Genomic DNA, 16,062 nt, shown 5'->3' with positions numbered 1-16,062 from the left:
CAGTAACCTAATGTAGGTACCTCATTAACTGGAATGATACAGTATTTGATCTTTCATGCCTGGCTCATCTCACTTGGCATGGTGTCCTCAAGATTCACCCATGTTGTAACCTGTACCAGAAGCTCCTTCCCTTTTTAGGGCCAAGCAATATTCCACAAGTCAGATGTTGCTTAGCAACATTTTGGTCCATGGTGCATACACAACAGTGGTCCCTTGTACAACCTAGGTATGCAGTAGGCTACCACATTGAGGATCATGTAAGTCTACTCTCTGATGTTCACACAGTGACAAATTACCTACCCATTTCTCAGGAAGTATTCCCATAATTAAGCGACACATGACTGGCTATCACATTTTCTTATTCAGCTGTCCTCAGATACTTGGATTGTTTCTACCTTTGGGCTGTTGCAAGCTGTGCTACCGTGAACGTGGCACACAAGTATTTGTTTTGACTCCCAGTTTTTAATTCTTGGTATGTACCCAGAAGTAGAATTGTTGGATCATGTATAAATTCTATGTTTACTTTTTTTTGAGAAATCTCATTCTGATCGTGTTGAGTCTGCCCCAACCAGGCCTCCAGGGAAGGGCTGAGGCCTTCCTCTCATTCCCCAGCCCTACCTGCAGGCTGTCTGGCGCTGGAGGCCTCATTCAGTAAGTGTCTGTAACACTGAATCAGCGCCTCAGCAAGCCTCATTCCAGCCCCAGACAACTCACCCCAGAAAGCAAGTCAGCCTTTATGGAAAGGAATCAGAGGCTGTGACTTCACTCCCTTGCTTGTGGTTGTCTCACCTGGTGACATGCAGCAGAAGCAGCCATTTTCACAGGAGCATCTGAGACTGACCAAAGGCAGAGGACACAGCCGCCCTCAGGGCTATGGCTGGCTTCTGTCAGCTTCTTTCTCTCAGGGGTGCCTGGATCAACCCCCCACTGGGTACAGTCCTTTTACGTCTTGGGATGTGTCTCCTTACAATCAGGTCCCTTCTGTCAGCAAGTGCGTTAACCAAGTGTTAACCAAGTGCGTCCAGGTGAAAAGCATGTGCTACGTCCAGGCTCAGGAGTCAGAGCCCTCCCTGCCTCACAGGGCACAGACGAGCACTAGCTGCCATGGAGGGCCTAAGGCAGGCAGGTAGGCAGGCAGGGAGGATGTCCAGCCAGGCAGAGAAGGTTTGGGAAGGCTTCGCACCCAGGGAGGAGGAGAGAGTGGGTAGTCGTGAGGCTGTCCAGGCAGGTGCAGCTTCTGCCGAAAGCGTGAACCCATTTTTTTTTTAAAGATTTATTTTATTTATTTATGCATACAAGAGCTGGGGAGTAGGCCAGAGGTGTGGGGAGTGAGAGGATTCACCATAGATAGAGTGGGGGGCAGAACAGGTAGATCTACTGAAATACACTGCTGAGGGGAGCAGCAGGGAGAGAGGAGAGGTCTGCCGTGCCCTGTGGGTTACCTCCCTGGTCGGGGAGCGAACTTGTGCTTCAGTGGCTGCCAATAGCATCATAGTGTCGAGACTAACCCCTTGTGCCACCAGGGAGGCCCCCGTAGCATCCCTTATTGTGATTCTTATGAGGTCCCAAAGATCTCTGCAAGGCTTGAACCCCCCTACTTGATGTTGCTGTCACTGAAGTTCTCACAAACTTACACCACGATGGGGACATATTGTGGTGTAGTATGTAGTAGCGCGTTTTTAAACATTTCACAGATCAGTTTGGCCTCATAGCTTTGGGATGGAAAAGTCATTTAAATTTTCAGTTAATGTCTGACTTGGTACTTGGGGGGCAGGGAACAAGCGCCAAGGACAGTGAGCACAGATGGTTATGACATTAGGGTTTGTCCGTCCAGAACAGAGGGTTGAGACTCTGCAAAGAAGAGGAGCAGCACCCCATCGTGGTGGGCTTTTGCTAGGGGATTTGAAACAAGTCCCAGAGAAGGAGGAAGACTGCAAACCTTTTTTATTTATTTTAAGATTATTTTAAAAAACTTATTTATGCATGCAAGAGCTGGGGTGCAGACCAGGTGTGCAGGGAGTAAGGATTCACCAGAGACAAGGTGGGGAGCAGAACAGGTGTATCCTGAAATACGCTGCTGAGGGGAGCAGTGGAGAGGCAGGAGAGGTCTGCTGCACCATGTGGGTAGCTCCTTGGTCAAAGATAGGACTCAGGCCGCTATGGCTTGTGACAGCTTGATAGCACTGAGAGTTTAATCCCCTGTGCCACTAGGGAGGCCCGAGACTGAAAACTTTAGCAGAAGAGTGACATGTACCAAACTTGGCTTAAGTTGATCATTCTGCAGGGAATGTAAATTGGAGTGGAAACAAGAAGTGGGGAAGATGGAGCCCCAGAGAGTGGAGAGCTGCACCCATCACAGATCACTGCCCACAAGCAGCCATCTTAGGCTCCTGGGTGATCACTCACCTTTCAAACACCCTGAAGCCCCTGAAGGTCTTCAGCAGAGGAGAGATGTGGGGAGTCTCCAAAGTACTTTTTCAGAAAAGTGGAATCCAGGGGTCATCATGGCCTCATCAGGGCTGTTCTGGGTCTTTGAGAAGGGCTGGGGGCATGGCCTCTTGTTCCTCCTCCAGCTGGTGGGTTCAGTGGTTTGCTCTCTGATGCTATGCCCTGTGAGGTTGCTGGGCCCAAACTGGGGCAATGGTGAGAGGCTGGTCATTCAGTCCAAATGGGACAGTCTGTGGAAATAGCCAAGTGTTATGTCCACTGGATTGGGGACCGAGGGGAACTTGGGGTTCAGGTGCTGCAAGCATCTTTCTGGATGGGGACCAAGACAGCTGGACATGCCAGGTTAACAAGGGGCGGGGCAGATGAGGAGCAGACAGGACCTGCCTGTGCTGTTCTCTACCCTGCTGTCCAGTCTGTCCCTTGCATCTCCACTGCCTGGTCTTCCTCTGCCTTTCTTGTCTTTATGGGACATCTGCAGAGACCTCCAGTTCCTCTCTCTGCAGCCAGAACTCACCTCTGCAACGTTGTTCTGACTGCATGAAAACCGTAATAACTCGTCGCCCTGGTGGGAACCAAGGGGCCAGGTGCCCTTTGTGCTCTTTCCTTCCCTCATCTAGTTAGTTACTAAAAAAGCGGCTAAGTTTTCTCCTCTGTCCTATTTGATTCAGTTCTGGTACACACCATGAAGAAAATACTTGGTTTGGGCCTCCCTCATGGTGCAAGGGGTTAAGTGTCAGCACTATGAAGCTCTCGGTAGCCACTGCAGCATGAATTTGATCCCCGGCCAGGGAGCTGACCCACAGCAGACCTTTCCTGTCTCCCTGCTGCTCCCCTCAGCAGTGGATTTCAGTGGATCCACCTGTTCTGCTCCCCACTCTGTCTCTGGTGAATCCTCTCACCCCCTCCACCTCTGGCCTGTACCCTAGTTCTTTTTTTTTTTAAAGATTTATTTATTTATGCATGCAAGAGCTGGGGTACAGGCCATAGGTGGGGGGGAGGGGTTGGTAAGAGAATTCACCAGAGACAGAGTGGGGAACAGAACAGGCAGATTGACTGAAATACACTGCTGAGGGGAGCAGTGGGCGAGTCAGGAAAGATCTGCTGTGCCATGTGGGTAGCTCCCTGGCTGGCTGGGGGATCGAACTTGTGCTGCAGTGGCTGCAGACAGCTTCATAGATTGTGTCTTAACCCCTTGTGCCACCAGGTAGGCCCCTGTACCCCAGTTCTTGTATGCGTAAATAAATGAAACTTTAAAAGAAAATACTCAGTGATAGCTAGTGAGTCCCCCGTAAGAGGGCTCATCTGGAAAGGGAGCCAGGGCCCTGCTCAGAGGTGGGCTCTGGATCCTGGGCCGGGGTCCATGCTCCAATGTCCAGGCCTCTTACTCTTCCTTGACCCCGATTGTCTAAGATATTTAACCAATGGACAGCCTTCTGTTGAGCGATTCCCCATCAGCTTTAAAACCTACTTCTCAGGAAACTACTTTCATCACGTTGTGCTGGGGATTTACTGCAACGGCCGCTATGGCTCGCTGGGCATGAGCCGGAGGGCTGAGCTGATGGACAAGCCGCTGACCTTTCGGACTCTGAGTGACCTCATCTTTGACTTCGAGGACTCCTACAAGAAGTACCTGCACTCGGTCAAGAAGGTCAAGATCGGGCTGTACGTGCCCCACGAGCCGCACAGCTTCCAGCCCATCGAGTGGAAGCAGCTGGTCCTCAATGTCTCTAAGATGCTGAGGGCTGACATCAGGAAGGAGCTGGAGAAATACGCCAGGGACATGAGGATGAAGGTGGGTGCTGGGTGGTGATGAGGGGGTGGGGGAAAGCCTCTTGCTTCTTGCTGTGCAGGAGGGGAGAGGAGCCCAGAACCTTTGCCAGGCCGGCTGACTGGAGCCTCGTGAGGAGGCTGGGCTGGGCCGGGGCCGTGCTGTGAAGACACCAGAGCGTGGCCCATGGGGCACCAGTGTGGTGACTCCTCGTGTCTCCTCCAGATCCTGAAACCTGCAAGTGCCCACTCTCCAACTCAAGTAAGAAGCCGGGGGAAATCCCTGTCCCCCCGAAGGAGACAGGCCAGCCCCCCGAGACGGCTCGGCAGGCGAGACAAGTCGTGAGTCACATACCTTTGGGGTTGTCCTGGGCTTTGGGGGTAGACGAGGCTGGGCCCCAGAACGAGTGATACAGAGACCTCCTTAGTCAGGGGACAGCACCCAGGGAGAGGGCCCCTGAGGTCCACCATCGCTCTTCCTGCTGCCAGCATAGACACAGGTGGAGGGAGGCCCCAAATGTAGGCAGGAAGGAGCAGGGGCTGAGAATGCGGGGACTTGTGGGTGGCACTTGCCTGCCATCTGTGTACTCTCGCCCGGGGTGGGGTGCTCCCTCAGCCCGTGGCCTGTGTGCCCAGCAGAAGTGCGGTGCCTGCTCTTGTGTGTCTTCAGCAGTGCCACAGGCACTGCTGGCTGTGCCCTTGCCCTTGCCTGGCTGGCCGAGCCCTCCCCTGCTGCAGCCGGGGCTGGCAAGTCCCCCGGTGTCTGAGGTCCAAGGAACCACTTCAGAAGAAACAGGTTGGAGGTGCTGCGGGAAGGTGCTCCTGTTACCAGTGAGGGTTTGCAGGGGCCATCTGGGCTGTGATCAGGCTGGGAAATCACCCTTGCTCGTGACAGCAGCGTGCTGTGTGACGTGGTGCTCGCTGTGGGACCTGGCGGTGTGGGGCCAGACTTCCAGGCTGGGCCTGGCTCTGCTGCCTGTGAGCCCTGTGGCCTGGGTAGGGCCTGGGCAAGGCTTCAGTTCCCTCCTCCGTCAAGAGGAAGAGGTGCTACCCCTGCCTGTGTCACTGGGGGCTTGTGCTGTTGTGTGGTCAACTCAGGACATGCAAGAGGCTAGTTTGGTCACTTGAGGGCCTCATTGCCACCCTGTCACCCCCAACAGGGAGGCTTGGGAAGAGCACAGAGGCCATGGCTCATGTCCAGTGTGAACAGATTTTTCGAAAATGATGAAGCCTGGCTGTAGCCCACTCGGCCCCCGAGTCCGTGCCTGCCCCCTCGTCCTTCTCCCGGCAGAACGCAAATCCCGGAGGCTTCCTTCGTGAAGTCCTCCTGATGGGTTGGGGCTGGGGGCTTTTTCGCAGCTGCACCAGGCGGCCTGGGGTGGTTGGACCTCAAGAGACTGGTGCCTGTGGCCTCTGAGGGTGGGTCTGTGGACGAGCAGCCTCCAGCCCCCATCGCCTTGGCAGGGAGGTCCCCCGGGGAGTTTTGCTTGGGGTAAGGCAGCCCATCAAACTCGAGACTGTGGGACAGTTGGACTAGGAGGTGCACGGGGACTCTGCGCCTGTGGTATTCTCTCTGCATGACTGAAGGCCGTTGGGTCATCTCTAAACATGCCGGGTGACATGCCGAACGAAGCTGGATTGGCCCCACAATGGAAGTTCATCCCTCAGGGCCTTTTGGATAATCTTAGTGACTGTTGTTCCTCCTCCCCCTCCCGCAGCTGGAGCGCCTTCCAGCCACATTCCTCGCCACTTTTACACTTGTCTGAGTAATCTTTCCAGAAAGGGGGATTGCTGTCACTGGGTGACGACAGAGTCAGCTGAGTGGGAGGGCACGCAGCCATGTCTGCACCAGCGTCAGCCATTCAGGACAGTGTCCAGAGGGGAGGAGCTCTCAGCCAAGTGGTTTCCTGAAGCTCCTGAGAGACTGGGGATGGAGGCTGAAGTCCAGGGTGACCAGACCCTCAGAGTTCTGGGACTGTCCCTTTGTGGCTCCTCCCCAGCGGCCAGGACTGCCCTGGGGGGAAGGGTTAGAAATGCAATGGGGTCCCATCACATTGCGAAGGATGCTCCCCATGAGGGGCGGGGCCTGGGCGGCAAGCTCCGGACAAAGCTCAGAGCTGTCATCCCTAGTGAAAACCATCCCCCCCGTTGTCCCCACTGCAAACTGTGTATGGCTCTGGGGCCTTTCCATCTGCAGTCCAGGCTCTGGGCTAGCTGCCCATGACCTGACCCTGGGGAGCGGGATGAGTGGACACGGCTCCTGGCTGGGCTGCTGTGCTGGCGTGGGAGCCGCTCGTGCCCTTGTGTGGGGACGTGGACATTCTTCTAAGCTGAGGCAAGAGTCCCGAGAGCCCCTCCTCAGGGGTCTCCTGTCCCCGCCTCTGCTTTTCAGCATTTTCCCTCCTTGGATTCTCTTCTTTGTCTTCTGACTCTGTCAGTTCCTGGCTCTACTGGGCACTGCTCTCCTTGCTGGGGACGCTCACGTTCCATAGGTTGCTAAGCCCCACCTTTGCGGGTTAAGAATTCCTCTCATGGCTGGGCAAGAACCGGAAACGGAATTCTTGTCCTTCCTGAGGATGCTTCAGGCTGCATGAGGCCCAAGCTGAGTCTATGAGGTCACAGAGTGGCCTCGTCACATTGAAGATGCTTTGAATGTGGACTAAGGAGTCATTCTCTTTAGATATGAAATGAAAAAACATCCGCAAGTGTGGCGAACATTTCCTTAGCATGGAAGATACAGGGAGGAGAAAGAGAGGGAGGGAAGGGGAGAGAGAGAGAGAGAGAGAGAGAGAGAGAGAGAGAGAGAGAGAGAGAGAGAGAGAGAGAGAGAGAGAGAGAGAACAATGAAAGAAAAAGCAAAACCCCCAAGGTGATTTGAAGTTTCTTCCCAGAAGCCCAGAAAAGGTAGTTTCCAACTCAGGGGACTCCTGGCTCTGTTCCCCTTAGGATTTCATATGGACACTGTCTCCGTGGGGTGCTTGGAGAACCCCAGGTGGAGTAATGGACCTTATCAGAAGAGATGGCCTCAGGCAGCGGATCCAGGAGCCCCCAGGGCTGACTGTTGGGGACTCTCAGACAGGACCAGCTCCTAGGGTCGTCACAGGAAGGAGGGGTGAGACCAGGCCTGGAAGCTGTGCCCTGGAATCTCAAAGAGTGACCAGTGGCTCTTCGTGTCAGATCAGAGGCCCCGGGGAAAGGACTGGGGAATCTTTTCTTTTTTCTTTTTTTTTTAAAGATTTATTTATTTATTTGTACAAGCACTGGGTACAGTCAAAAGCGCAGGAGGGTGAGAGAATTCACCAGAGCCAGAGCGGGGAACAGAACAGGCAGACTGACGAAGTACACTGCTGAGGGAAGCAGCGGGCGGCAGGAGAGGTCTGCACGCCACGTGGGACCCTCGCCAGTGGCCGGGGATTGAACCAGCGCTGCAGAGGCTGCGGGCAGCTTCGCAACCCAGCGCTCAACCAACCCAGCGCTCAACCACTGCACCACCGGGGAGGCCCAGGACTGGGGAATCTTGAGGGCCGAACCTCTCTGGGCTAGGCTTGTCCCATGACCTAGAACATCAGCTGTCTGCCGTGCCTGCTGCCAGCCTCGGCGCCTGAAGTCTGGGAACGGAAGTGTGAGGGGGAGCAGGATAGGCCTTGAATGAGGTGACAGGTATGGAGGAACCATCCCCCACCCCAGTGTTCCTCCAGCTGAGGCTGACCCAAATGGGCCACCCGTCCTAAATCTGGGCCTGACCTGATTCCTGCCAGAGGAGGCTTAAACTGGGAAATGCTTGGCCAACACCAGCCCTGCCAAGCCCTGCCCAGCCCTGCCCAGCCCTGCTCCACACTCTCCACATCTGAGGCTGCTGTTAGCTGCACCCTTACTGGCTCTGTGTCCCTTTCTAGAATCCTGAGAGCTAAGCTGGACCTGGTGGGCATGTTTGTGTGGCTGTGAGGGTGAGTGCAGGGGAACACCGGCGAGTTCTTCCTCTGCTCAAGTGGGGGTTGTGACTTCAAGTGCACCAGGAGCCAGAAGCATGTGTCCGCTGGTGGCCTGTGCATCCCCACCAGCAACCCCAAACTGGACACAGAGGGGCTGTGTCCCTGAAGCATCTCACCAGGACATCCCTTCCTGTTAGAGGAAAGGAATAGATTTTGCCCCCACAGAGAGCAGGAACTGCCATTTGTCTTGGTAACCCTAAGACTTGCATCCCACTTCAGCTCCCAACATACGGTCATCGCTTTCTGATTCTGAAGCTTCTGTGGCTTTATTGACAACGTTTAACCCAGCTGAGCTCTTCCTCACCACTGGGGCTGCCTCAGGCCTGAGACACTCATGTTCCTGAGGGCATGAGAAATTCAGTGTCTCAGGGTGTATGAAGAATCACTTGCCACCTGGTACGCAAGGGGACGGCTTACACTCCCTGAACGGTACAAGGTTTGGGTAGCCGTGCAAGCGCTAGCAGTGCTTTCTGCAGAATACCTTCTTTGTGGCGCTGCCACCATGTTCTCCCTTCCCTCCGCTGGGGACGACCTGAAGGGAAGGGCAAAGAGCTGGAGATTCTCAAGGAGCTAATCTCTTTCCCCCATGGCCCGTTGATGTTAAATGTTGATGTCTGCCTTGTCAGCTGTCGGTCTCCGTGCCTGGAGCCCGGGAAGGAAGGTGGGCGCAAGGGGCAGGATGGCTTGCATGAGGCTCTCTCTGGCAGCCTCTCAGCGTGGACTCCTGGAAGGCAGTCTCTGTGCCGGGCTTGGGGCTAGGCCGTCAGCGCTCACCCTAGCTCACCCGGCCTTTAAGTGACAGCAGATAAGGCCAGGATTATCCATTTATGTGCTGAGAGACACGTCCCCTCCTTCCTGCCACCGAGTGAGTCAAAGGAAACTTAAAGCCGTTACCAGCCTGAGTCTTTCACAAGGAAAATCCTTTGATTCTCTTTTCTTTTTGGACTGGGGAGGGGCTTGGAGACATGTATTGTTCAGTCTAAAATAATACCCCTGGATCTGATGAGTGGTTCTGGGCAAGTGCAGACCCAGCTGAATCATCACTCTGGTGGTGGTTTCTTAAAAATAACCCCCTCGCAATGTTCTAATTATAGGCAGGGGAGCACTTGAAGAGGCCTCTCACACACAATAGCTGAGCTGGCCCTGGCCTGGGGATGAGCTGGAAAGGACTAAATGGTATTTCTGGCCGGGCCCCACAGCCAGAGTGGCCTGCTGGGATAACCCACTTCTGCCCTTTGCCAGGCCAGGACATTGTGGCCACCGTTGAGGTGAAAGTGGTTCACCTTCCAGAAGTTCACCAGGAATCGCTATTTAACGCCTTTCTGCCTTTGTCTCCCCTGGGTCCTGGGTACCTGGGGAGGCAGGGCCAGGTGAGGATACAGAGGCAGACCACCCAGGTCTGTTGGAGGCCCTGAGTTATTTACTGGTGCAGAATTACATTCAGCTTTACAAGCAGGCCGGTTCCCCAAGTGGCTGTCAGAGGTAAGATAAAACCTCTCCTATACAGAAAAACCAAACAGCATTCTTCCTACATGCTAACTCTTAGAATGTTGTCATGCTAACTTGAATTCCTGGCTTAGGACTATGTTAACAATTACCCATGATAAAGGTAACATAATGAAGCCCTATCAGACATTGAAATGTTAGTGAGAACGTGGCCACAGTGAAGTAAGAGGTTTGGGTTATTCAACAGTGAGGCTTCACCAGTGAATGTACTTGGTCCCTACTCTCAACTTGTTCATTCTCTGAGGCAGGTGCAAGGGCTATGAATTGGCAGGATTCTTTAGCAGAACATACAAAGGCAATGCCAAGTAGGTGCTTGGCCCTGTGAGAGGAGTCAGAAAACGCTTCATGGGAGAAGTGGCATTTGGGCTGGACCTCGCAGGGAAGACGAGAAGACCTAGGGAAGGGCATCGCGTGGTCCAGGTGCAGAGGCAGGCATGGCCCTGGTGTCCTCAGATGCTTTGTGTGGGGAGTGGGAAGGTAGGGGGCAGTTTCCATCCCATTCTAGATTCTGGGATGAATGCTGGCTCCACCAATGGCTGACCAAGCTACTTTGCTTTGAGCTGGCTCCTAATTTGCAGTGATCCATTTTCTCCATAAAGCTGGGTAGCAGTGATGAGCCGTGAGGTTATGGCCATGATGCAGCAGCCCATGGAAGCTCGCTCATGCAGGTGCAGGATAAGCAGAAGCTATTTATAATGGTGATTTCTCAGCCCCTGGGAGGTGTGGGGGATGTGACAAGGTGCTAAGGAAAGGGTTAGAAAAAGCAGGCTAATACCCCCAAATTAGTGAGCTTTCGAGAGTGCCAGAATGAGGGCAAAGGGTGAAGTTTTAGACACAAAGAGAAATGGGGTGCTAAGGGGCCCCAGCCAGTGATCAAAATGTCTTCTGAGGCAGTGGCAGGCCTGTGGCTGCTTGTGCAGGGACCCCAGAGGTGCCCACCTGGCAGGGCTGAGAGGTGGGGTTGTGGTCTCCGTGACCTGCCTGGGGCCTTGTGTCTCTGACGTAGGTCACAGGACTGAGGGAGAGAAAAGAGGTCCGTGACAGCAGCGCTGGACTAGTGTCTTACTGGCCTGATGTCCTACAGAAAGTCAGCATGTTCAAGGCTCAGAAGGGCAGAGGAGACTCAAGGGAAAGGTGTCAGGCCAGGAAGATGTGTGGGGAAGGTTCCGAAATGGGGCGGATGATTGGGGAGTGCGGCAAGGCCAGGAAGAACTCTCTTTCTACACCAGGAACTGCTGGATCTTCAGACGAGGTCTCAGAGCAGACGGGCACAGGTGGTTGACAACTGGCCCAGTGGTTGAGGGGGGACCATGAGAATGTGTAGGACGAGTTTGTTGCTGGAGTCTTGTCCTCACTGACGACATCCTCGGTAGAGGCCACTTCTGGTTCCATTGACATTCACACCAGGGGAAACCATTTGCTATTAGGAAATCATTCAAAGGTTTAAACCAAAATACTCTTAAACAATTATATTTTTGTTTTGGCTTTTTTTTTTTAAGAACACTTTGACAGATTCATGTGTAACCTGAAATGTCTTTGATCTTATAAAAATAGCCAAATGTGCAGCTTTCAAACCAGAACTCCTCACTTGACATATGGAACACCTCAAACTTGGTTTACAGCCTTGGTTTTATCTCTTATCAAAAATGGGGAGAAGAGTTTCACTGAACAATGGAAAAGCTGTCAGGTAAATCTTGAGGATGCTAAGGCAGAGTTGTCACTGGGAAGTCACTTAGGAAACGTCTCGAATGAAGGCAGATGACATGCTGACGCTCTGCCCAGCTTGCAGTGCCTTCTGACTTTACAGAAGGCTTAGCTGTAGTTTTAGGATAGAAAGTACTTTAGAAGATGTATTTAGGAAGCAGACTATTTGTCATTGAACGATTTCCGACATTGACATAGCTTTTCAGGTGAATTCTAGAAGATTTCCCTTGGTTTCATACATTCGAGTCTGTGTTAACCCCGTCACAGCTAGCAGGAGTCACTTCAGGCCCCCAGGGCCCCAGCACTAGGAAGTCAGGTCTCCAGGAGAGCTGGCTCGGGTTCTCGGTCCTACTGAGCCATGAACTGTGTGACCTCTGACCCTCCTCACGGGCTTCAGAGACCAGTGTCCAGGAATCCCTTTGAACTCTACATTGAGGGCCTGTTAAAATGTTCCTAAAGGGCCTCCCCGGTGGCGCAGCGGTTGAGTGCTGGGTTGCGAGGCTGCGCGCGGCCTCTGCGGCGCCGGTTCGATCCCCGGCTGCTCCCCGGCCACCGGAGGAGGGTCCCACATGGCGCGCAGACCTCTCCTGCCGCCCGCTGCTCCCCTCAGCAGTGTACTTCGGTCCTTCTGCCTGCTCTGCTCCCTGCTCTGGCTCTGGTGAATTCTCTCACCCTCCCGCGCTTCTGACTGTACCCAGTGCATGTACAAACAAACCAGCAAACAAATAAATAAAGCATGCCTCTATTAAAAAAAAAAAAAAAAAAAAATAAAATGTTCCTAAAAACCTGTGATGGTGGGTCTAAGATGACACAGTGTGGGGAGGCAAGGCGGGGGGGTGGGGGGCATATATTGAGGTGTTAGGAAAACTCAAAGGCCCTGGAAGTCCACAGTGAGCTTTCGCCCTCCTGTCCCTTGTCCTCACCACCTTCTGTCTGTTAGGCCCGCTCTGCCTGAGAAGAAGGTGGCTGACCTCAGCACCCTGAACGAAGTGGGCTACCAGATCCGAATCTAGGCGGCCGTCCCAGCCTGCAAGAGGACGTCTATGGTGCTGCTCTCTGCACTTTACTCAGCATCTTTGGAAAGGACTTGTAACCATTCACTGCGAACTTGTGAATTTTACTTTTCAGGATTCACTTGGAAATAGAATCTCAGTGGGTGGTACCAATGAGCTTGGAGGCCACTGTGTAAAGACTCATCGCCACCCCCTGGGGCTGGACCGTCCCCTCATGCCGACTAAGGACATGATAACCGAACTTTCCTTCTTTTCCACCGACCTACTTACTTTCGCTTTCTTTGAACATTCTGCCTCACCAGTAGTGTTCACCACGTCCTCCCTCCCACTTTGGACAGATAAGGCAACTCAGCATTAATGTCTTTTTCAGCAATAACAGAGGCAAGGGTTGGTGGGTTTTTTTTAAAGCAGTCAATATTACCTCAGCATCTTGACATCAGATATGCAAGCTTAATTTTTTTTTTTTTTTATATTCTATTTGTATTGTTTCCCCATTATTTCCCATGGGGATCTTCATAAAGTTTGGAATTTTTTCCTGGTGCACCTGTGATGACATTTAAAGTATTATATGCAAGTGTTTTACTCAAAAGCACTGAAATTCTTCTGGCAATACGGGAAGCTGTTTTCAGGGTCTTAGAGTCAATTAATCTTTCTTACAGCAGTGTCTGTTCTTTCAAAGCAAAACAAGCACTCTCCGAAGCTAGTTCGTGTTCTGTTACTGCCATTTAAACTTTGCAGCGAAAAGCACAAGAGGCCATGCTGTCCCACGAGGGGTGGCGTGGCTGGTGCCTGGTGAGGACATCCTCAGGTGGGCTAGGGGTGTGGGTGGGTCTTGAGAACTGGGGCATCCTTCTGTCCACAACTTGGCTGCTTGCTAGGCTGAGCTGGGCAGGCCTGGGAGGGCTCACTGTTGCGGGCCACGGGTTCTGATGTCTTATATTAAGACCAGATGTGGCCGAGGGGACAGTTCTTCACTAGCCTGCTTTTTGGTACCACTTAGGAACTTGTACTGGGAGATGAGATGAACTAGAGTAGCAGATTTTTTTTTTAATGGAAAAAGTCTATAGGTGTGTGATTTGTTGTGAAGTGCAAAAGCAAAGCCTGGGCATGTGGTGGTTACGTGGGGCGCCTGGCTGCGGACCACACAGGATGACCACCACGAACCACGCCCCTTTTCCGTGTGTGAACAGAATCGACAGCACAGCTTCTAGTTCTCTTTTGTTCTACCTTAGCAACAGCCAGGCCCGAGACCGAGAGGCATCTTGGGGAGGGCTGGGGGCCAGCAAGTGTCACTGCAGCCCCAGTGCTTCCTGGCTCGCTTTGACTGCAGGTGATTTTAGGCAGGAATAAAAATAGAAGAATCTGTGAGATTCTTTACCATCAAACAAATCTCTGAGGGTGACACGGAAAGCAAAGGACTTCATCCTTCAGCCAGGTGCACATGAACTCACTTTACCCACAAATCAGTGTTATTAATGGAGAATACACTTTTCTTGAAAAAGGAAGTATAATGTCCTTTGCGTGAGCAGGATCTAGTACGCGCACATCTTAGATTAAAATCCTGGGTAAGTTAAAAACTCTGGGCTTAATTGCTTTCTTCAAGAATGGCATTATCAGAGTTTAAAATGAGTCAGCTCTATCAGCTCTGCAAAGCAGACCCACTTGCAGCCTCATGGCCACACTTCCCAGATGTGCGGAGGGGTCAGGAGCACATTTCTTTCTTATGCTGAAACCACACTGACTTAGCTCCTTCTGTAGAGTCCCAGGCCATCTTGCTTCTCAGTCTGGACTTTTAACTCTATTTGGTAACTACACACTTACAGCACCGCAGTCACTCTAAGAGTTTGGAATTGGACTTTCCACAGTGGTACCGCCCCATGTCAAAATGCTAGCAGCTGCAGAGCCCTTGTTTCTCACAAAAAAAATGGGGGGAGGAGGTTAAGAACAGAAATACAACCTGTTTCCAATATGCTGATATATAAGCCTTAAACCGCCAACTGGCTTGATGGTTCATTTAGTGATCTAACTCCATCACTTCTTGATTTTTAAGACTTGTGTTGCCAAAGTAAGAGTTAATCACAGAAACATGAAAATTCATTTAAAACATTCTTAGTTATCATTCTGTCTTTCATGTCTATGGAATATGTTCCTTTCTAAGGATATGTTCTAGTATCTAAAAGATACTGGAAAGGCACCAGACTCCTAAATTCTAGTGCAGTGGTTTAAGTTAAAACATTAAGGCAAAATGAAGAAAACAAAACAAAAAAAGCCAAACCCATGACATGATTTACCTCCCTGCAAATTGATTTGAAAATTGGCTATCAATCAGAAGATATGGAATAAAACTATGAAATCCCTTGATAAGTAGTTTTTAAAGATAATGAAAAAGAAATTTTATGCTTAAGCCATCATGGGCAATATATGCAAAGTTTAAATGAATGACAGAAATGTTAATTTCTGATTGCATGTCGCACTGTTTTGAGTACACTTTATTTCAGAAAGTGATATTTAGTATTTTGTAGACACTGAAATCATGAGCATTTCACTTTTTCTAAGTCAATTATTTCATAAGGGTTTTATTACTAGATATTGGTAACTAGAACTTTGAAGATCTCAATTCCGTATTCTTATTATACCTGAGGCTTTTGTAAGCTATAGTTTTTATGTACAACCTTGTACAGTTTTTTTGACATACAATTCTGAATCTTGTTTATTCTCTTGGACTTTGTTCTGGCCAATACATTTTTTTTTAAATCTTTAAAAAAAACTGTGATTGTTTTAGTGGGTATTTTTCTAAGTAAACGAAAACTTGTACGATGGTATTTTAGAGAATGCCAGGTAAGTGCATGCTTCGGGGAAATATTTTCCTCACCACTTATGTGTTCATACACAGCATGGGGCTTTAATAAAACCATCCTGGAAACTTAAGGACTGTTTTCTTCCAAAAATGTAAGATGGTGTGATTGTTTTATATCCTTGCTCTACCACGTGCTCACTCCCATCTTCCACAATTTTCAGGCCTTGGGGCACACCACTCTATTTTGCCTCAACTTCATCCACTTCTGCTTCACCATCACTCCATAAGGCTGAAAGGGTCAGGAATGGTCCATGAGAGGTGACAGGTCAGCTTACACAGCTTTGCACACTCACCATGAACCCCCCCAGGCACAAATGTAAAAATATCATTTATTAGCTGATTTACAAACTGCAAGTGACTTGAAGTCATGTTTCCCCATGACCCTGAACCCGCTGGGTCTCTCAGTTTTTTAGGAAAGTGAAGAGTTAAAATAAGACAGTTGGTAAATTCCAAAAATAAGGTAAGATTTCAAACATGCACACTATCCCGCTATTGAAGGTACAGCAAGACCAAAACTTCACCCCTTTTCATTTTAAACTGGGATAGAAGAGCACTTGAGAATCTGGGATATTGGTTTCAGCAATTAACCAGATTTAATTGCTTTTGGCAGGTAAATACAAGGTCTGGCAGAGTTACCAAGTCTTCTAACACCACCCCCCCCCCCAAAAAAAAACCACACACACAAAAAGACAAGGGGGTAATTACTTCTAGCAGAGTTTTAAAAACCTCAGAGGAGGTTACACGGACCCTTTGGCCTCTACAAAATGACACTGCA

General features: G+C 50.9%; 1 protein-coding gene across 3 annotated transcripts in view; it reads left to right on the top strand.

Annotated features, from left to right (window-relative positions):
• VASH2 (vasohibin 2) overlaps positions 1-15,394 on the top strand; it is a 29,939-nt gene extending 14,545 nt beyond the window's left edge. The window contains exons 5-7 of one of the 3 annotated variants that reach the window (XM_037497570.2): positions 3,859-4,240; positions 4,442-4,557; positions 12,358-15,394. In XM_037497570.2, the coding sequence (XP_037353467.1) occupies positions 3,859-4,240; positions 4,442-4,557; positions 12,358-12,430 (571 nt within the window). In that variant the 3' untranslated portion in view covers positions 12,431-15,394. The other 2 variants (XM_054690759.1, XM_054690760.1) reach the window with 2 other exon arrangements.
• The last annotated feature ends 668 nt before the right edge of the window (positions 15,395-16,062 follow it).

Source organism: Talpa occidentalis, unplaced genomic scaffold, assembly GCF_014898055.3.
Source record: "Talpa occidentalis isolate TD23 unplaced genomic scaffold, MPIMG_talOcc4v2.1 talOcc4.8, whole genome shotgun sequence".
Taxonomy (NCBI): Eukaryota; Metazoa; Chordata; class Mammalia; order Eulipotyphla; family Talpidae; genus Talpa; species Talpa occidentalis.
This window is presented reverse-complemented; position numbering and strand designations above follow the sequence as displayed.